Raw genomic sequence first — 22,383 nt, forward strand, 5'->3', positions numbered from 1 at the left:
CCATTTATTTATGGCCTGCAGACTGAAAAGAAAAAATTATAAGGGGCGGGAACAATAAATGATTTTGATCATCTATAGATTGCCGTGGGCTTCATAAAAATTTACATTTTGCTGACATTTATAAAGCGATTTTAATATTTGTATATTTATTTATTATTTATTGTTAACTAGAATAATAGATGTATTAATAATTATGCGTCCTTCTTGTTGATTTCTTAATGCCTTTCATTTTTGGGAAGCGGTATTCCGTTCATTATTCCGACTGGGAAAATGCGTTCAAGCCTCACAACGCTCGATAACCACTAGGGCTGCCATATTTTATTTAACAAGAATGTATATTTACATTAATTTTACTAATTTTATATGGCGCCATCTACCGTTTAGAACCATGTAAAAGGATCAAAGGGAAAGCATGAGCAGAGAAGAGAGAGGTGAAAGGTTGTTGCTAAAGAGAAAGAAAAGATTGGTGTTACCAGATGGCAAAATAATGACTCATATTCATGGAAGAGAAAGAACACATGGCGCCTTAATTCAAAAATATAGATTTGTGTATCCTTTTAAAAGTGACAGAACATAGAAGGACGAAGGGATAATAGAAAATTTAGGAGAAGAAAAAGGAGTTGTTCATCTAATTTATCTAGTTCTAGCTCCTTGCCCATTTTTATTCCTCCACTTTACTTCAATGTTTAATTGAAGATGGACGAGGCGATTTTTGCCGTTGTAGCACACAATATACTAAGTCTGTTCATTTATTCGGCAAAATTTAAGGGTGACATTACAGTAAAAAAAATATATATGTCATCTTAATTGGTTAATAACAACTCAAGAAATAATTTAAAAACGGGATACCAAAAAAAAGTTCTTAAAAATGTATGAAAATTTCTTTTTTGGATTATTTCCAAAATATTATTTTGTAAGGAACATTTAATAAACATTTTCAGAATTTCGTTGTTACAAAGCGTTTTTTCCTAAAACGGTGATCTATAATTTCTATTAATTAATTTCAAATAGTTTCCAGAGCTTTGAAAGTTGTTGGTTGGAATTTGGAAAGCGTGTTCTAAAGACTTCGTTACAAAGAGTTACGGTATGTAAATGCTAAGGGAAGAACTCCTTTTCTGTTTAGTTTGCTCTCTCACCATGGCTTTCCCAAAACAGCGGCCCTCCAACAATATAATAATTTTATCATGAATGCTCAGTGCAACGCCCACCGCGGTCACGCCCCTGTGCCCAGAGCCCTCAAAAAACACAGCGCGGCTGAGCCTCCAATCTCGGCAACTGGGACCAGGCTCGTACGTGCTGTCATCGATCGCGATCGTGGAACCAGAGGAGCCAGGAGTATGGCGAAGAAGCAGCGGAGTCGGAGGAGCCGAGCCCGTCAGGTGATAAAGCTGCAACAGTTGGGCAGGAAGGCCAGGCCGAGCCACTGACTACATGCCCTAATGTGATTACAGACTTTAAGTTTATAAACATCGAGTGGCTTCGAAGCTGGAGCGCTCTGGAGTGCTCCTGGTCCAGGGATCCGCGGCCCTCCTGTTGCGTTGCAATTACGGCGCGTGCAGGCGACGCCTGGCCCTGTCCTCCTCTCCACCTGGGAGAGTTCTGCCCCTGCTGCTCGCTGCTGCGGCACATGATGAATTCTTATTAGCTGTCTTTGGCCGCGGCAACTTCAACCGCTCGGCTTCCTCATAACTTGTGCTCTATTTCTCTTTCTCCTCGCCTTCGGTGGGATCAAAATGTGGATCTCCCCTGAGCTGTCGAATCGGGTCCGTTGTCAGTTGCCTGTACTCTGCTGGTCTGAAGTTATGCTGCTGCCTGGCTGTCTGCCCTGATCGCCTTGAATCCCAACAACAAATCAGTTGGCTGGGATCAGCCCGAATTTTGCGTTCCTACAGTATCCCTTAGGCACGCGCAAATCCTTAATGGAATTCGCCCCGAGGTTGCTATGAAGAACCGAAAAAACTGCAGAAAACTGAGGGCCTTATTTTACTTAGGGAAAAGGGGCCAATACGAAATAGTTGTGTCTGACCAATTTGAGGAAACTATTTTTCTGGGCTTGAATACTTTTTGATTGTAAACTTTATTAGGTTATCGAAGTATCGAAGTATGACTTTATATTTTTCGACTATTTCCCAAATATATATTCCTAAAAGCCTATTAACATTATTTAACAGTTTCTAAATTAGATACGATATTTTTACACAATTATTCATCATTTAAGCGTAAGCAGTTTTAATCACTCGTTGAGGTCGACACCTTCCCCATTCACCTGAATGGTAATTTGATCACCGTGACCGCTTGCGTCGGCCTCCCTCTCCCGATGCAACTGCAGGGGAGGGGCTCCTCCTCGCCTGGGCAGTGAGCGCAAGGATATTTCATCGCTCTCGCGCCTCATGAATCGTCGCCGCGTCCTGGCAAAGTCGAAGGTGTCCCTTTCCCGCTGCCGCTGCCGTGACTGGGCGTAGGAGGCATCCGTCAATTCCTGCAGGGCCCGCGAGGAACTGGAGCGCCGCAGTTGGACGACCTCGGCTTGGAGCTGTGGTTGAGTTAGGCCAGAGGCCTGCACGGAGGGCTGACGCTGGCGACCCCCGAAGCATCCGGTTGAGTAGCGTCCATCCGCTGAACGCGATCGGCGGTGGCGAGCCGACTCTCGCGCACTAAGAAGTTGCTGTGTAGAGAAGGTAGTTGAGTAGATCTGGGAGGTTTTTCCAATAATTTCACCCCTGAGTACCTGCTGCATTTCATCCTTGCGCAAGCGGCGCAGACCCTGCTGCTCCTCGAGCTTGTTGCTCATCAGGCTCATCCAGTCGCGGGCTTGCCTCAGCGACAGGGAGCTCTGCGAGCGTTCGGGCAGGCGGGTCGGGAACAGCATTTCGCGGGCTCCCACCACACTACCGCTGTCCAGGACAAAGACTCGCGGAAAATCGATTACAAAGTCGCGGCTTCGAATGAGATCCGCCAAGGCGCTGGTCTGTACTGCTCCAACTACAGGCTCTGCAGAGCTGTTCCCAGCCTCCACAATTGTTAGTCCCTGCGGGGGATCCGGCTGATATTCCAGGATACTCTCCTCGCTGCCTAAAAACTGTAAGAAAAACATCCTTCTAGTTCTGGTGCTGTTCCAAGAAATAGTCAACGCAAGCAGTTCTAAAGGCAAAAAGCGGCATCTTTCAAATAAATTTTCAAAATTCAATATGTTTATTTGGTTGGTTCTTAAAAAGGTTTGAGTCCACAATTTGTTAAAGGGGTTTAGCAAAGATAATCTCTAATTTCTTAACGGTTGTTTTAACCGATCAGCATGGTCTTGATTGAGGTTGATGTAAGTAATCAAAAACAAAACAACAGTTCAGAAAAGAAGATATAAAACCTAACTACTTACTTTGGAAAATCGAGATAACTTCTAAAAATCTTTTTCATAAGAGAATATTGCAAAATAAACATAAATCGACCCATCAAGAAAAGTAAAATTACTTTTTTAATTGTTTTGATCTGACGATTTCAAACGATATAAACTTTAAAGGCCATGAGAACAATTCATAAATAAATGCAACTAAACGTCGTAAGCAATACGAATTAATGTAAATAAAATATGTTGTTGATTTATTCAATTTGAACAACTAAAAGCAAATACTTTGGCACCTTCAATATTACAGTAAACATTAATACATAATGTGCGCTGAGTGCGATTGGTTTGTGTATCTTTTCATGTGTCTAATCGCCAGACACTCGACTAGCAAAACAGTCGCGGATTTTTCTACATTTATTGCATTTAACATTACGTCATCTACAGCTATAAGATATAGTCATAGTTTATAATTGTATTGGTATAGTATTTAGGTAGGCATAGTTATTGTAGTACTCGCAAGTAATTTCTTTCGTCTACCTGTATCGACAATTCTTACTCTTAAATAGAACTTAAACATTTATCTTTAACCCTAAGCGATTTAAGTTTTTTAATTCCGTCTTCAAGTTGAACTTCTAGCGGTATTTTAAATGGTTGCTTTGATACATATAAGTGTGCGTGGGGATTCGTAAAAACTAAAATGGAAGTCTTCTTATCAGCTTTTTTAAGTACACTGCTCTCAAATGAGTTTATTTACAAATGAGTGAATACTTAATACAAATGAGTCCAATAAGCCTTTACGTTAGTCCTAATCGGCATCAGCTCTTGCAATTTGGTAAAGCCAAGGAAATAGAAAGTCTTTGTAACCATGTTTTCTTGTTTTCCATTTCCTGCGCGGATATCAAACCAGCCAAATGCTTGACTTATGTATTATAGCGGGCATTGAGAAATATAAATTGCGTTTGTTTAACCTAGCAACATAATCAATACCTAAATTCACACTTAAAACGTACGAAATCTCACATTTGAAGCTTTTAATACATTATTAAGTAAAATATAATTATGATTGAGGCTGACAAGGATGCACCCGCATGCGACTTGGCGGTATCTGTGGCGTTCCCGCAATGTTGTAATTAAATATAGAAATGGAACTACAACTTTCGATGCGTAGGCCTTGCCAAATCAATATGAACATTGGTCTGGTGTTAGGTTGTCAGATCTAACCAAGAACTATAACTCACTACAGCTTACTATTGAATACCTGCACTGCTCGCGGGGCAGTTAATATCCGTGTATGTACACAGTAGGTTGAACGTTGTACCTTAGACTAATCGTGGGTGGCTTGGCGATATCTTAAACGTCGGTCACCTGATGACTGGCAGTACAAATGATAGCGTGCGGCATTGTGGCGGGAGCGGAGTTGCGTCTGCCACGCTCCGCTGCCGCCTGCAGCATGTGGGGTTGGTACAGAAGGGGCGGTAGCTGCTGCTGGACACTACTGCTAGGACTACGACTACGCGGGAGGTAGTGACTAGGAGCGAAACTACTCATGTTGCTGGCCTGCAGCTGCTGGAGGGGCTGTGGTCCCTGAGGCAAGGCCACCACAATGACGGGCACCTCCTCGATGGAGGGGTGGTCCACAGCCACGGCGGCAATGGGCGCTGTGTGCTGGGGACTGGGCGTTTGATATATTTGGTCACCCACCACATATCCGTAGAACTTGAGCACGTCGAGCTTGCACATGGGACAGGTTCGGTGCTCAATGAGCCAGGGATCGATGCAGTTTTTATGGAATTCGTGCCTGCAAGTACGGAGTTAAGTAGGAGTTCTGTTGGAGGGCTTCTGTTCACTTACTTGCATGGCAGTATGCGTATGGTGTCCGTGGGCTTGTAGGCCTCGATGCATATGGCACAGCAGTCGCTGTCCAAGTCCTTTTCATCGCTAATTTTACCCGTCTTCGTTGGTATCTTCATGATGGCCTTCTTGGTAACAGAGCACAGATTGCGCTACGAGAATTGAAAGGACGCGTGAGACTTTGAATTTATTTATGAAGAGGCCGCTTACCGATTGTTGATCCTTCGCCTGCATGTAACGGAACCTCTGGATGTAGTAGAAGATGAGCCAAACCAGCGAGATAATCATTAAAACGATAAATGATATGGACACGAACAGCACTGACGTTCTGAAATATAAGTTATTAAGTGAATACTATTAAATGGTTTTTCAATTAATTATGATTTTTTCGATTAGCTTATTCGTTTAAAATCGTTAAATACAAAAGTTTAAAAAGTATTTAATAACAATAATTCTAAGCAGTTGCACTGCTTACGAGCAGTGCCGGTAAAGCAGAACGTTCTGGGCCGTGCTTGTAGTTGAAAATCGACGCGCGAATTTTGCAAGGGGACGTAGCTCAGTGGTAGAGCGCTCGCTTCGCATGTGAGAAGTCCCGGGTTCAAACCCCGGCGTCTCCAATTTGATTCAAAATTTCTTTTTTTATTTAAGTAACTTTTTTAAGTCTTACTAATTAAGGATTTCTCCATTTTTTGCGCATGTTTTAATCAGAAAATCGAAATGAAATCGAAGATTAATGCAACAGTCTGCAAAAAATGTGTTCCTAAAGTCATTGACATTTAACAAATTCTGGGTGCTGCACTAATAGAAGGTCAGTAGACTACAAATATTTTTTCTCTAGTTTATTCAAGGTCACTTAGTATTTTATTAACCTTCCTTGAACAAGCCATAAATAAATTTATATCGTTTCGTAATTAAATTTAAAACATTATAAACAAAATTTGCACGAACAACGTTGTATTTGTTACATTTTAGTTGCAAACTCAATTTAATGCTACTTTAAATATTTCAGATATGAATATTTTTAGAGTATGTGAAATTCGACGAAGAAAAATATATGAGACCTGCTTTACCGACTGAACGATGGTAAGGCAGTGTAAGACAATGGGCGAAAGTTGCCTTGGCTGTAGTTGACAATTGGTCACTGGATTGCCAGACGGGGACGTAGCTCAGTGGTAGAGCGCTCGCTTCGCATGTGAGAAGTCCCGGGTTCAAACCCCGGCGTCTCCAGATAAATGTACATATTATTTTTTTTAGCTTTTTGTTCAAAAATATTTTGATTAAGGAAGTATATAACTGTTTAAAATGGAAGACCCTGAAAACGAAGTAAGAGAAACTAGAACAAGCGCCAGATAGCGAAAAATTAAGCTTTCATCAGACAAAGTTTATGAAAATACAAGCTTGTAAGTGTTTTTCTAACTCGTAAAATTTTGATTCCGAAAATTCTCAAAAGATTGTTTCTGAATTATTAGCCAGCTTGAACAATTACTCTGAAGTTTCGAAAATTGTATGGGGACGTAGCTCAGTGGTAGAGCGCTCGCTTCGCATGTGAGAAGTCCCGGGTTCAAACCCCGGCGTCTCCATGAAAGTCAAGGTATTATTTTTTGTACTTCCTCCTTTTACTTTCAGAAAAATTAAAGCCCTATTCATACACCCGAGTTCTAATGACACTCACCTGTTCAAGCTGCTAACGGTGCGCACTCCGCGTCTTCCCTCGATGATCGAGATGGTCACGTTGAAGCCTCTATCAACAGTAATGGCCAGGTCCTGGCCGATATTCTGATAAGTTATCACTGCTGCTATGTTTCCTGCAGAAATGAAAGTTTACTAGGATGAGCACGTAGCCAACTCCCGGTAAACTCACTTGTCTTGCCCTTGATCTGCATCTTCTCCAGTTGCATCACTTGTTTGTCGTTGTATATAATGACACCGGCGGCGTTCTGCTGGTAGACATGCTTAACTTTTTCCTCGAAGGTGCAGCGTCCGCGGCGCACCAAGGCTATCCAGGTCACGCCCTTGTCTGGTATGGGGGCTCCCAGGGTTCCCTTTATGTACGGTGTGCAGGCGAAGTCGTCACTGGCGTTGTCCGCGGCGCTGACGTGAACCAGACGCCCCGTAACGTTCAACACCTTTCCCTCCCCGTAGCGAGCCTGCTCCTGGGCGAAGTCCATGTTGCACAGGGTGTTGCCGTGCTCCACATACGACCAGTTGAGGAAGGCGTAGTTGTAGACGTCCACTGCAATGCGGTCCTCCATGCTGACGAAGGTGTGCGTTCCGTTTCCTGGCCTGAAGTAGCGTTCCAGGTCCTGATTGGCGATGGACATGGCTGCCACTAAGGTTGTGGTTGTTGTGGGCGATGTGAGATGCGGCAGTCCCCCAAACAGCAGCACCAGGCAGGCCAGTAGGAGCATTTTTCGTAAATACATGACGCAGGAGTATTTCAGCTGTTTTCGGCTCTAATCAGAATGTCGCATTTGCCTCTAGGCAAGTGTGGTTTGGCAACTGAAACGAGAAAGCCGCATGCAGTTTAGCCAAATTATTGGAGGTCTGCGGTTATCAGGCGATAAGCGTCCCAATTCGAAAAACAGTACTAGCCGACAGTCTTTATGACCGTTTCTTTAAATACCGCCAGCGCTACCCCCTCCGATAAGAGCCGTCTCACCAAATGCGCAGTTATTCCCCGGCAAAGAAAATAGCTAAGAAATTATTATCAAATTCACTGTAATGTTGACATAAGTATGTACAGTGGTCGGCATAAGTATTTTGACAAAATAAAAGTTAAGTATACTCATAACTTGAATTTACTTCTTGTAAACTATAGGCATCAATGGAAAGGTAATTTCAATGCCGTTTGAATGATACAATACATTTCTTTACCCATTCAGTACTTATTGAAAAGGACGAATTTGTGTAAATCAACTTTGAAATTTAAAAAAAAAACTTTTTTCCTCGTCTTGAAAACTTAAATTTTTTGATGCAAAAAGTTTCTTCAAACAAAAATAATAGTAACTGCAAAAAGAATTTTTCAAATATCATTTTGCTTATATTTTTTATGATTTTTTGAAAATGCTTAAAAACAGGCATTTGAGCCATATTTTTGTCTTTTTCATACAAATTTTTTCCGACATTGTCACCTTCAAAAAATCATAAAAAATATAAGCAAAATGATATTTGAAAAATTCTTTTTGCAGTTACTATTATTTTTGTTTGAAGAAACTTTTTGCATCAAAAAATTTAAGTTTTCAAGACGAGGAAAAAAGTTTTTTTTTTAAATTTCAAAGTTGATTTACACAAATTCGTCCTTTTCAATAAGTACTGAATGGGTAAAGAAATGTATTGTATCATTCAAACGGCATTGAAATTACCTTTCCATTGATGCCTATAGTTTACAAGAAGTAAATTCAAGTTATGAGTATACTTAACTTTTATTTTGTCAAAATACTTATGCCGACCACTGTATAAAGGGAACTGAAAAAACATTTTCTGCAATATGAGACGAGTTTAAAATAAATAGGCTTTTACCTAGAGTTTAAATTAAGTTGCTCTTTCTCGAATGGAGTTGAAAAGCCATTTCAGGGCCTGCACTATAATGCTTTTATGTGCTCCCTAGGATCCGCAAAAACCAATGGCTGTAGGATGAAGCGTGGGCGTGTGCTGCTGACATTGAAAAGTGGTTCGGTGGGACATACCAGCAAATCTGGTTTGGACGGCAACCGACTACCTCTGCCTCTGCGTTCGAGGCACAATACAAGCCAGACGCTTTGCATATGAACAGTCTTCGGTGAAACTGAAACCTGGCCCAAGATAACGACTTGGATACATTTTCGGTCTCTTGTTGGACTACAATAAATCATATTAGTACTCATCTTGGTTGGGCAACTGAGAAACCTTGCCACGAATAGCCATTACATTTAAGACGGACAGTATCTTGACGCAAATGAGGTTGTTACTGGGTTCTTAATTTAACTTTAAAGTTTTGAAAGTGACAACTAAAGAAATCCGAAAATAAGTTTTTTGGTTTTGTGTGGGTAACAATTGTTGATTTTAACTGTACATTTAACTTATCTCTGCCAAATTGTAAAGAAATTGCTAACAGCAAAATCAAAAGTGTTGCCTGCTTAGGATATTGACCCTGACAGTTGGTGCCAAAAGTGTGGATACAGCTTAGCCGCCAAAGGCACGAACTCACATATAAATATATTGATATATGTATGCGAATCTTGAACGCAGCCAAATTGAAAAATGCCTCGAATGACTTTGGCACTCTGCTTTTGAGTTCTCTCTTTGCCTCAATACTACGCATCAGCAACGTCAGCCTTATGCTTCTTATGTGGGTGTGACAATGGGGAATCATTTTAAAATCCTGCTCTCTTAAAAATATATATCAGGTGTTTTAAAATGTGTATGGAAGACACGAGCTGGAAATGGAAAGCAAGATACCTATTTGTATACCTATACGACCCTTATGGGCTGAAATATGTATGTATGTATATTATTATATTAGAAAAAAATTCATATTAAAAAACAATTCTTGATTTAAGATAAGGATTTTCATCCTAAATTTATACTACGAATATAAATAAATAAAAAGGGTTTTTCTGTCATGAAATTTTCGATTGGAAATGTGGTTATACTGGTGCTTCATGCCTAATCGCATAGGCACAAAAGCATTGCTTGTTTTGATTTTGCGCTGTTGAAATTCTTGATACTGACCCCTATAATAACACTTAATTATGAAAAAAATTCATTATTTGTGGGATGAAAATATTATGCAGTAGATTGTTCGCTCCTAAGTGTATTTGCTTACTTAAGATTCAACAATTTGTTTGGTGGCGCATGTGGCGGCTATTGCACTTCTTTCTGTTTATTTTTATAAATCCGCGTTTATTCATTTTGGCAAATTGCCAGCGGGCAATGAAACAGTATTGCATACAATTCAATAAACAAAATAATAATATGCTTTTCTCCAAACGGTATATACGTTTGTTTGAATCTTGAACAAATTGAAACCATTTCTTTGCGCTTTCATTCAGAAAAATCACAGGTGGTTGTTTCCTGAAATAAGATAATCCATTTTCTTGACCGAAAGTATATATTTTATAAAAACTACAGAGAATTGATATTCGAAATTATTTAGATAAGCTATTTTGATGTTGCCAAACCTTACTTATGATGAAAAAAGAACTGGTATTCACACACAAAAGAGCAAAAAACAAATGGATGGCGCAAAGATAGAATACAAGAAACGGTCAAAAAATTCAAACAAAGCTAAAAATAATATATACATAGCTATATGAATATTTGTATTTTTTGTTTGTTTCCATTGCGAAACGTGATTTGCAAAAACGTGCCTCGAATGATAATCGCTTAGCAATATTTTATTGTTGGCTATATGTACGCAAATACACCATGGAGTCTTCTCGGTGGGTATATCGATATGCGCTTGTGAAGTGGCTCTGCATGTAGAAAAAGAACGACACTAATATGGAGCTCGGAAATGCTTGTTTAAATAAATATTAATTTGTTTATTCCTACGTAACACAATTCAGCTTTACTGTGGATATCAGATGGAAATGAGACACGTCTTCGGCATAAAACCAGTCTCCGTTTTTTTTCAAATTGATTCTTGCGCGCACATCTAAAAATGTAACTGGAAGGGTATTTAAACATTCGGTCTCGGAACAATCAACCCTTTGTTATTATTTACAACTACCAACTACGGAAGTTTTTCCACAATAACGCATTTACCTGGGTGTAAACAACTCTTGATTTAACATTTCACTGGTTTTGATGCGTTTCAATGCGCTCCGTTGAACCTAAAGCATTCGTTCAACTTTGCGCAGACTCCAGATTAAATGGGCTAACTTATGGCAAGTACACGGCATTGTTTGGACGACTGTTATTGCACACGGATATTTGTACCGCCGAGCTCGGCAGTGATTATGGGCTTAATTTATTCAGCCCAATATTGTTACTTTACTTATTGTTGTGTACAATCATTATTTCAAAACAATGATAATTGCATTAATTGCAAGCAGACAAGAGATGGATGTACAATGCCAATTGAAAGCGATCTGAATTTTGAAGTTTCAATTAAACTTGCATCACTTGACGACGCAACTGCCACATACGTATTTCAATCTGTTCTATGGAATATATATGACGATTATTAAAGTTTACAACTTCACTGTGAACTAGAACTACAAACGGTTTCTGCTCTATATTTCCTTTGTGATTTCATTATATTTACAGTTCGAGAAAAGGCTTTATCACAGCTTCCTTGATTTACTACAATCAGTGGAGGGGGGAAAATGAAAGACGTGGGCTGCAGAAGTCGCGTTCTGTAATGTGCCTGGAAGTGATTCAGTCTGCCGCAGTGCCATAGACGAAGGCATCCATCCCCTCCCCTTCGGGTCGAATGCCACCTTGCATTCGCTGTCGTTGCTGGCGGTGGCTGCTGTTCCGCTTGTTTGCATATTGCAACATCTGTGCAAGCGAGAGCAATTTAAAACATACGCCAGCACATGTTCACAGCCGTTTGGGTGTATAAAAATAAGTAGGGAAGAGTGTGTGTGCAGTCCCACCCACGCACACCACGCCGAAGCTCCCAATCCTCTTCATATACTTCTAAAAATATTACCGCAACACATTATTCAACTTGGCGTTTCGACTTCCCTGCACAATGCTTGAACTTCAATTTGTCGTTCCTCGAGCTCCCGCGCATAAATTATTCACCTCGCTTGCTATGCCTAATTGTCGGCATATTTGGGTTACCCAGCATGTTATCTGATATTTAATATTAAATTTTATATCATTTGAGAACACTTTCAAAAGCCTAGGACGTTCGTTTTCTAACTAAAGAAGAGTTAATGTATATAAAGCCACATCATTACGTGAACATAATATACTTTGAGCGGCTGCGCTTCGGGGCACAACAACCTCTTAAATGTTTGTTTTATTTTGACACGAGTTGGAGTGCCCAAGCGCTGAGGAATAAATAAAGTAAAAGTTTAAATGGAGCTTTTAGGGCATCCTCTTGAGTGTTCCAAACTGTGGACGCTGAAACTTCTTAGCGAGCCCATCGAGCCTGTACTTCGGGAAAATGATGGGTACAATTTATTTCCAGAAAAGTTCAAAGCGAACTCCATCGATGGGATTTCCTCATCGACTCCGGACTCATCGCCCATCCACAGCAAAGTTTCTAATTACTTGCCAGCTGCTGAGAAATCGTAGCCATTAAAGTCTCTGAGTTTCCCCACTTTTCCTTTCAATTGTTTCTGTCCATGGGGAAGGGCGCTTTGGGGGCTCTTGGCCGACTGCCCAATTCACAAAGCTCGTTTTTATTTGGCAAGTGCATTTTAATGTCACTCTCGCTGCAAATTATCTTGCAGCCATTCATCAGAGCTCCGCTATCTTTTTTGTGTCATTTTCATGTCATCATTATTGTCGTTGTTAGTGCTGTTGCTTGAGTAGAAGTCGTAAGTGGTCCGAAATGGGCGAGCGATTGGGGAGGGATTCGAACTGCAGCGACCTCTTAGGCTCCGGTATTCGGAGCAAGGACAATAAAAAAATAGCTCGGGTTAATGAGAACATGACTTTGGGAATAAGACTCGGGCTTAATTTGCGGGGCCCGGGCTAATTTATTCGGAACGTAGTCAGGACGTTTGCAACATTTTACTTTTATTGGCGTTCCGTAGCCTTGGGCTGTGGCCAAAAAGGACTCGCCGAAACTGTCGCCATTATGCGGTGCAGACTTGTAAATATTTATGATGCACTTCACTTTACGACCCGGCGACAAAACCAATAAAAGCCCTACAGCATTGGATTCAGAGCCAGCCGCCAGACCTGGAAAAGTCTCTCGGAGACACACTTCTAGTAAAATGCATCTGGCTGGAAGTGGTGGAAGTGCTGGAAGTGTCAGAGTGCAGGTAGCCCAGCAGACACGGCCATAAAAGAATTAACACCCGCTACTTGGAAGCCGCGTTCCCCACAGTCACGTTTCAAGCGCAGGGTTGGGGAGGAAAAGTGGAAATAGTGGAAAAGCTACAAATACCGCTGCGGCGCACTATCGAGTTGTTATTCTTCTAGTGTTTGTCGTTCCCTGAGTGCGCCAGTGGGTGGTGGGGGAGGCCAAAACATGTGTAAGCCAGCGCCGGCAACGACGTCATAAATCTTTACACACCTTCCGCGTGCTGTCCACTCACAACCGGGCCGCCCCTCCTCCCGCACCCCTTTCGCAGTGGGTCGGAAGCAGACTTGGATCGGCTTTTCCAAGCCCCCACTCAGCCCATTCGACCATTCATTAGCCACTCGAACGTCAGCAGTGTAAAAACGTGATTTCCGCTATTTGCCTGCAATTGTTTAGACGACTTTGGTTGTTTATTGTTTATTTCGATTTTTGACGTGGACGGACCCTCAAAGAGAAATAAGCAAACTGAGATCCATAGCATATGTCAGTCCATCATTACCCAAGTCATCAGATATATAAAGATATTTTAACTGCACCTGAGGGTTTCTAGCTTGTCATTGTCAGGATCCAGCGCCCCAAGTAGCAAGAGCCAGTTTGCAAGAGCAAGGACTAGAAGTCGGAATCCCGACACCCCTTTTAAGGGGATGGGAAGGTGGCCAATTCCGCGAACAGGTATTGATTTTCAACATTGTCAACAGCGACAACAATAACAATAGCGATGGTGACAACAATAACAAAGTTAAATTGTCATTCTGGTTGTTGTGGCTGCCAAGGCCTCGGTGTCTTCATGGGAATCCTTGTCAGCGCTTCACTCTTCCCCTGAGCTTCGCCATGGAGAAACCATCAGCGATACAGCAGAAATCAGCACAGTGGCAAAAGCAAGTGGCAAGAGTAAAACCAGTGATAATTACTGCCCACGATGGAGAGCATTTTCTTCCTGAGCAAGTGACCTTAATCAAGTCAAATGTTGCCTTAAAGCTTTCCGACCAGCAGCACTTATATTAATGGTTTCATTCTTCAAGTTCCGCTGTCCTGTCTTGTCCTCTTCTTTAAGTCCTATTTGATTTGTGTGATTTTCTATTGATACAACATAGACCAATATTTGACCTCGTGTTGTTTCCTTAGTTTCTTAGATACCCCCGATTTTTCCGTTTCGGAGCCACCAAGCCCCTCAAGACAATGATAACACACGTGGCCTGCCACGCGCGCGTCTCGAACCGCCTAAGCCCGTCAAACGGAAGCCATGATTGTTGTTGTGTCTGCTGGATTCGATAGGTGGGCGGGGTAGGTTATGCCAATATTAAGTAATTATGTAGCCTTATCTGCAACTTTATGCTATACGAGTTCAGATTGAAAGTGCCCAACTTGGGATGGATTGATCGACAGAAGTATGAGTGAGGCGGGAATAGCAATGTTCCTGCCTGTCAATTGAACTTTGAAAATAAAATAAGGGGACAGAAAGGCTGTCAATCGATTGCAGCTTTTGATTAGTTGATTTCCAGAAGAATGACCCTAATTATTATATTTATTCCCTCACCCACTAAACCAAAGCGCTGGGTCAGTAAAAGTAGGCTTACCGTAATTTTCAATCCCTCAGCTGTGCAATTGTTTTTCCTTTCTCAGAGCTGAAAATGAGAGCAAACGAAAATATAAAGCAATTAGAGTAAGCGCCATGCAAAATTGACATCTAAATATGTTGCAAAGTCAATTAGTATACGCATGTGAATGGTTTATGAGATGTGACCCTTTCTTTGCTGTGGCTACAGGTGCCAATTTTGATGTGTTTATCAAATATGCAAGAATATGTTTCTACTCTTTATAAAGAATTGTCTATTATTATGATTATTGATGGGATTAAATGCCTATATCGCAATTCGACCAGGAGAAAGCAATCTGAACGTAGTATCTCAATTAGTCTTTGTTGAGCTTTTCGTGCGTTTGCACTTGCTGCAGACACGTGATAGCCACCAACAACCCGGTGGATATACAGCCACGTTATCACCGACATTAGACGCAAGGGACGCGCGTCAGAATGTTTAGCAGCTGGTAATTAGTGAGCAGTCCCCTTTTAGACCGCACCCCCTTCTTTTGGCCATGGCAACGTGCTGGCCATTTGCGATTTGCGTGCCGAGATTGCTAAACAATATTGATTTTATAGTACGTCGAGGCATTTAATCATCGCCAGAAGGAAGCCCCATCCGTTCTCAGTTTCAGTACCCGCCCTGTTCCATCTCGCCCAACATCAGACAGGTCGCGTTGGTATCCAATTAGTGGGGAGGATTTATTTTTTATTGGGTGACAATTTTAGCGATATTAAATTCAACGCACATGTCTTGTCGGTGTCTCCTCCTCACTTTGTCTTTCCATTCCCTCTGGGCTCTCACCTTATTGTATCCGCCTCGCGGTTTTGCACAAATCACTTTAATTAATTCAGATTTTGTTTCGTTCGCCACTCGCTAATGCGGAAAAATATTTTAATTTGGTTTGGCTTCCAAAGTTCCTATTCTCGGATGCGAATTGACCAGTGCCTTGTCCACAATTAATAAGCAAGGTGAGTAAGTTAAACTGAGATGCGGTTCTATCACTTCTTAGTGGGAGGCTGGTTCGTAAAACTACAGGGCTTCCTGATTCCGTCTCTGTCATCCGACTGCTACTTTGATTTCTCCTCAAGGGTTGTGGGAAAGTTTTTAGCTACTACTAAGACATTAAACAAGGGTGGTTATTAGGATGGGAATTGCAGAAGCAATCAGTACTTATTAACGCAGTGAATTGGGTGCTTCGCAGTGGAAGAACCATCATACGATAAAATAAAACCAAATATTTTTTTAGGCCGGGCCAGACAATAAGAGCGATATGGTGTGTAATTTATTGATGGAAGTTGGGGTCCGTCGATCGTTTTCCACTTTAAGACGCAGCTGCCTTGGAAAAACAATAGCATGAATGCAATGAGTTCTCGCGAAGAGCGCCAATGCACAGTTCCCGTCTCCGCCCAGGCATTTGTCGCCCTAATTAACGTCGCCCTGGGAAGCCGGGTCCCAGGCCCAAGCAAAGCAGAAGACGTCGGCCCACGAGAAGATATGCTGTTTGCTCTTGCATGCAAATGCATCTCCTGCGGCGTCTGTGCTGGGATGGGGTACCGAATGAGACGCACTCCCGGAGTCTGGTTTTGTGTCTATTGGGGACTGGGGGCATGAACGTGATATAGTGAGTCATGGTCCAAGGCGCCCGCGGGAGTCTTTATTTACCATGTCATGATCAGAGCTAAGCTAAGTATTAATTGCCAATATAAAATCCTATACCAACGGTTATATGGCATACAGGTGAAGTAACAACTTCCCTATTTTCTACTGTTCGAACCATCAAGTGCAATTTTGGTAGGTGCCATTTATTTTTATCAGTCACTGTTATCTGCACGGGTTGTCGGGCACTGTGAACACAACCGCGAATATTAATAATAATGAACTAGGGCATATGCTAGAGCATTCCTACTATGATATGTTGGCTTTTAATCATTCTGTTCGGACAGACAGTGCTTGTCTTAAGCCTAAACAATTTTGTTTGACAAGTTTTTGGGAAAAATATCTATCTAATCATTATTGGACACTTGTTATTGTTTTTCGATAGCTCTGAAAGTGTTCGAAGTAATTAAGAACTCAAGGGGACAATTAAAAGCGATTCCGTCCATTAATTTCCACTCCACACACGTTAGATTTCAAGAGATTGAAACAAGAATGAACTGGCCGCAGCTGTGCAAATGCGGGGATAACTGACTTCAGCCCGAGTCACTGGCCCCAATGACAGACTTCGTTAGACAGAGGTCTTTGGACGCACTTGCCAACACTCTCGCCAGCTAACGGCGCTAGATATTTATTTCATTTCACGCTGACGAGAGTTCCCTAGCACGCGTTTCTAATTTGTCTGGTAAGGTGACGTAAAAAGTGATCATTCATTAATTTGGCACAATGTCCGTTCTGAGGCAGGAGCTAACCGGCTAGGATTAGATGCAGCCGCCTAGCCACCTGACTTTTAATCAGTTACTATAGAAATTCGTGGGGCAGAATAAGTATTTCAGACGCTTTTATTTGTGCACAATGTGCTTCTGGGGCCTGTTAACTTGTCTCTCAGGGCGTTTGAACTTTTAACGCTTTCCACGTTTTGTTCACATTCGCGTTCCCATTTTCAATTCGTTGTTCTCTGTCTAAAGTTCATTGTTAAATCGCTTTCCCTCTCAGCTTTGTTCTCTGTTGGCTATGAGTTGGTATGATGCTTGGGCGTGAAAAGTGTTTGGAGAGCGGTTTATTCCAACAAAGCCACATTAAAATCGACTTTTGGGGCAATTGACCATGGCTCGAGAAAAGCAATGTCCAGAAAAATGTGTGTGCTGATAGGAAATTCAACTATATTTCAACCACTTAACAGTTAGCAATCTAATTTTCATGGTATGGTAATCAGATATTTACTTCTTAAGATGTCAGAGGCCACCACGATTTCATCTGATCGCTCTACTTTTCAAACACTTTACTTTCTCTCCATATCGGGATAATATCTTCGCTGTAGATCTCACGGTTTTGCTTGATTTTGCTGATTTTCACTTTCATTTCATACTTTACTGTTATTTAATGAGTGACAGCAATCGCTTGGCAATTATGCCATAAATGTTTGTCAATTAACATAATTTACACTTTTACAGAGATGTGGGTGCCTCTGAAAATGCCTCACTTTTTCTCTGTGATTCATTTTAAGTATTTTTGCCCTTGGCCGTACCTATTGCTTAACCGACTTCCCAAAGCCGTAGTTTGGATAAAGACTTTAATATTGCTCTCCTTTGCAGTCGTTACCTGTGAAGTGAGCATTTGTTTACTTGGAACCTATTTTTGCATTGACGGAGAGACTTAATGAGCCATTAGCATAATCTGTAATTTTTGTGTTTCTCTTTCGTGACATGTAGCACTAAGAGCCGTTAGGAAAGTCGATGATTAATGCTGAGCAAAGCCATTAGATTTCACTTGATAAGTGCGTTGATGGCGAAGAACTTGATATTTTCAATAAACACACCAACTTCTGTAGAAGGCAATTGAATTAATAGCGAGATCTTGCGGTCAATGAACTGTTTTTCAATGGTTTGCCAATTAGTATTCTGTATTGATGCTACAATTGTAAAACTATCTGATCCTAAAATCTGTTAAGAGTTTGGTATTTGCATAATAATTTGTAAGCTTCCCCCGCCTATTTTTTGTGAAGATTACGACAAGATCAGCTACAATCTTGTATGAACACAAAATACGAACCAGTTATGTAATGCACTCGTCAGAGAATGTTAGGAAAACTAATAGAAGAAATACCCTCTGCAAGAGTATATAAATACATATTTATATATTTTTGACTATTTATACGATTTGAGAACAAAGTGTCGTACAGACTAATCGAGTAAAAGCCCAGTCGATATCAAGCAAAGTTCGAGGCTGAGTCCGGAAACACAATTAGCTGAAGTTTCTGGCGGATTCCCTCCGCTTGCCGATCCCGAACAATTCCGTTCAGTTATTGAACTAATGCAATAAACAATTTGTGTTCGTTAACATTTTATTAGAATGAACCGGTCACAGCTTGATTTTTGCGTCGCTTTGAGAGAATTTCACACTCGGCCAAGTTGTATTATTTAATCATTAATAAGCCAGAACGTGAGTGTGACGTTGTTCCCCTCAGCAGCAGAAATTCGCCGGCTATTTCAGGTTCCTATGAGGAAGCGGCTGCCTCACCCGTTTTCAGCCGGTCTGATCTCTAGTAGAGGCCCATAAAAATTTATTTCGCACTGGTTGCTTGACGCGTGCCTTGTTCCTTTCACCGGCATTGACAATCTGGCGTCACGACGAACGTAGCTGAAGTGAAATGTTCCTGTATCAATTAAGTTCGCTGGAATCGGAAGTTTGCGATTTTTGTAAATTAACAATGAGCGTGAAACCTTCTTCTCCTGTTGTTGGTGGCCCTTTACCAAGCTGACCTTACTTATAAGCCTTCGTCATGTTGACGTATGGGTTTTTTAAGCGATGTGAGAGTGCAATTAGCCTAATGAGAGCATGGTATAGTGGGACCACATGAAACCAACTAATGGGACATGCAAGGTAGGGTGAGGGACTTCGCGACTAATTAAGAATACACATAGAATATGTACCCTTGATGTAAAGAGGATTCACAGACACAGGACTGAAAGTCTCTTCCCACCATACTGAAGTTGTTGGAAAGCACAAGCCGAACCGACGACATAATAAATAGATAATATAGTTATTAAAGAATATTTAAATTAGCACCCGATCCTTAGCATAACAACGATATTGGTTATTCTCTTTTTAGTGTGTACATGCCCTATTAGAACACCATAAGGCAGAGTAACTACCTACAAATGCTGTGAAGAGCACAATAAAAGGGGAAAGTGCTGCTTGCTTCGAATAGCCATAGCATATTCCTCCCCCACTTGCATTGTTTCCATGGCCAATTTGCTCCAAACTCTTTCCAACCTTCACTCGCTTGACTTTGCCCTGGCACAACATTCCGTTCACAACTGGAGAACGATTATATACTTTTCACTTAATTCCCCTGATAATTACCACGAGGGTTCACTGCACTTGGAGCCAAAGACTGGCGAAGGGAGTAGGGCGGGATGAAAGTTTGTATACAAACAGCGATATCTACGACAAAGAAATGGGGCCAACATATTGGCGTTGGCTAATTGGGAGAACGACGTGTAAAATTACAGAGTAATTATTGTTATTTTTGGTCCATGTCGCCACTGTTGCGATAAACACTGATATCGCGGTATCTGAAATGGAAGGCGGAAGCACGGTTACTTCGCATTCCCTGTGATGTTTCCCTGAAAACCCTAGCTCAACCATATCTTCAAGCCTTTCCACTTTCAGTTTTCCCCTATGATGAAAGCATCCGCTCCAGATGTTGGTCAAGAACGTTATTTCTAAGTGACCCACTTAAAGAGGCGATTGGAGGGGGAAGCCATATTATCAGGTATGTATACCCTCTCTTCGAGTTCTCAGAACTTTTAGCCCAATATCTAAATTGGCGTTTAAATCGAAAGTGCTTATGCCCCAACCAGTTCGATAATCTTGATGGTGCCATTGCAATTGCAGTTCTTCGAAATAAGAAACTCGTTTTCCACGTCGCTTTTCATTTGGCTCTTTGCTGTGGTTCAAGGAAAACGCATCGAAGGGGAAGCTGGTTATGTGCAGCCAAATTCCCAGATATACATACAAGCGACACAGTTCGTTGCCAAAAATGCATTAACAATAGAACAGTGACAACAACAACATCAAGAGCAACAACAACAAACCTTCGCTAAATGGGAGCTTGAATTTCGGTTGAAACGAACTGCAAATTGAAAGAGAGTTCAGGAGACCCATGCGCCTGCGCCGATCCCCCCGTTGTTTTGTTTTCGTTGACAGCCAGAGGTTGAAACTGCCCCCAGAATTTGTAGCTGGTTTCCCTTTTCGCTAGATGGCAATGACTCTCGCAGCAAATGGAGTAAGAGGGTGGAACGGATTCCGGGGGAGTTTCACCGCCATCAGCAGTTAGCCCCAAACTTTGACTGCACTTCGTCAGCACCGTTTTGAAGCAGGCAATCCTTCGCTTGGGCCAACACTGTCCTTTTTAATTTCGGTTAGAACCAAGCTGGAATCGCTTATGGAGTTGTCCGACTTGCTGTCGGCCGCTCAGCGGAGTGCGATGCAGTAGGGGTAGAGCAGGCTTTGGGAGGTTGCTCGTGCGTTCTTATTGATTTTTCCCAGGCTTTTCCTTGTTGCTGCTGAGCTGCTGCACTCTTTTTCTATGAATGCATCTGGCTGCTGATTTAGGTGTTAAGTGTCTAACATTTTTTTTAACCGAAACCCTGTATCCGATTTACCGAAATGTAAGGCTCAAACTCGAAAATGCACTTGACCCCAATTTACATTGAGCACATTTTGAAAACTTTTTAAATCTTCCGATTTATTACCTGTTGCATAAATTATCAACACATCTCATTGTAGCATTTTAAACCACTATCTTGGTTGCAAGCATTGAACTCTTGCGGGAATCTGTTATCAGTCTGCCTTCACAAGTTAGAATTTGCTAAAGGAAAAAGCGTCTGTTGCTTTAATCAACAAATAAACAGCTTTTCTTGTATAAACAAAATTGACTCACCTGGAGAAAAATGGCGGGGAAATACGAAATTGTCGACTTTTTAGAAACTCGAAAATAAGAGAATTTCTGTATTGTTGTCGTTTTGCGGCTGCTGTCGAAATGTATTCAACACTCGGACTATTCAAAGAGGTTCACGCTTTTGTTGCCCCAACAGCTGTTCGTACCCCCCACTCACACATGTATAACATTAATAAACAGCAGATACAATCGAAATATATCTGCACTTTTTAATTTTCTTGGCGCATTTTCGTAATAATTTGTGTAATTGTTGTTGCCTTATCTATTTTTTGTTTGTTACGCGAACGCGATTGGAATAAATTCAGGTATGTGTATTCTTTTTTTAGACTGCCTCTGTATCTTCAAGACACTAGCTGAGGCGCTTTTGCGACCCTGCACTTCTCTTTAGATATACCCTTTGTCAAGCTGCTGTTTAGTTAGTCCCGATACAATAACTTATTCACAAAACCACTGACTAACCGAGGCAGAGAACAATTAGAATTAGTACAGATCCGCAGATACGCGCCTCACGGAGGGCCAATCTATCAGCCATCCGACGGATACGTCCAATTCGGTGCAAGTACGAGAGAAGACTGAAATATCCAGCGTTCCCAGCCATCAACACAGCCAATAAAGCGCTCTCTGGCGCCTTTAATTGGAAATAACAGAAGGCGCCCTCTGGCCGTTACCTTTTACCATTCTGTTACGGCTATGTTAAGTTGCATAAGGAGTTCAACCAAAAGACAACAATTTCAAGAAAGAAGAGAAAAAATTGAGAGAAGAGACTGTTTAAAGAGAGCAACAAAGAGCACAGAACCACACTCAAAAAAAAGAGATGAATACAAATTTAATAATATAATAAAGTCATATAAAATCATTTTATGATTAAACTACCATTTACCAATATAAGTTAAATTTATTTTAATGTTATATACTATTTAACTTTAATTATATTTATAGTTACTTATATCGAAAATGTAAACTATTAAGATATTTTTTGTGTGCTGCCAGCGCGCAAGCAAATAAGTATGTTTAATTCTGCTAG

General features: G+C 41.3%; 1 protein-coding gene and 3 non-coding genes across 6 annotated transcripts; 3 read left to right on the forward strand and 1 right to left on the reverse strand.

The window, feature by feature from the left end:
• Window positions 1-2,096: 2,096 nt before the first annotated feature.
• LOC119550860 (protein goliath) lies at window positions 2,097-21,917 on the reverse strand. 3 transcript variants are annotated; one of them, XM_037859836.1, is made up of 9 exons: window positions 21,342-21,917; window positions 14,735-14,782; window positions 7,053-7,690; window positions 6,864-6,996; window positions 5,402-5,519; window positions 5,192-5,343; window positions 5,042-5,138; window positions 2,729-3,079; window positions 2,098-2,665 (listed from the first exon to the last, which is right to left on the reverse strand). In XM_037859836.1, exons 3-9 carry the CDS (start codon window positions 7,612-7,614, stop codon window positions 2,234-2,236), a joined length of 1,845 nt encoding a protein of 614 aa, XP_037715764.1. In that variant the 5' UTR covers window positions 7,615-7,690; window positions 14,735-14,782; window positions 21,342-21,917; the 3' UTR covers window positions 2,098-2,233. The 3 variants fall into 3 exon arrangements, with proteins under 3 accessions (XP_037715766.1, XP_037715764.1, XP_037715765.1); XM_037859837.1 differs by lacking the exon at window positions 21,342-21,917 and adding an exon at window positions 21,154-21,269; XM_037859838.1 differs by lacking the exon at window positions 14,735-14,782 and having other exon boundaries at window positions 2,097-2,665.
• Trnaa-cgc lies at window positions 5,737-5,808 on the forward strand. Its single transcript has one exon. It is a non-coding gene; the product is annotated as a tRNA-Ala (tRNA).
• On the forward strand, window positions 6,347-6,418 carry Trnaa-cgc. Its single transcript has one exon. It is a non-coding gene; the product is annotated as a tRNA-Ala (tRNA).
• On the forward strand, window positions 6,700-6,771 carry Trnaa-cgc. Its single transcript has one exon. It is a non-coding gene; the product is annotated as a tRNA-Ala (tRNA).
• Window positions 21,918-22,383: the final 466 nt, after the last annotated feature.

The sequence above is a fragment of the Drosophila subpulchrella genome, chromosome 2R (genome assembly GCF_014743375.2).
Source record: "Drosophila subpulchrella strain 33 F10 #4 breed RU33 chromosome 2R, RU_Dsub_v1.1 Primary Assembly, whole genome shotgun sequence".
Lineage (NCBI taxonomy): Eukaryota > Metazoa > Arthropoda > Insecta > Diptera > Drosophilidae > Drosophila > Drosophila subpulchrella.

Excerpts from the sequence above, each read along its gene's own strand:
- LOC119550860 (XM_037859838.1), bottom strand. The coding sequence starts at position 7,614 with ATGTATTTACGAAAAATGCTCCTACTGGCCTGCCTGGTGCTGCTGTTT. Across the intron at positions 6,997-7,052 it reads GCAGATCAAGGGCAAGACAA|GAAACATAGCAGCAGTGATA; the intron begins GTGAGTTTACCG and ends TCATTTCTGCAG. Across the intron at positions 2,666-2,728 it reads GCAAGGATGAAATGCAGCAG|CAACTTCTTAGTGCGCGAGA; the intron begins GTACTCAGGGGT and ends TTCTCTACACAG.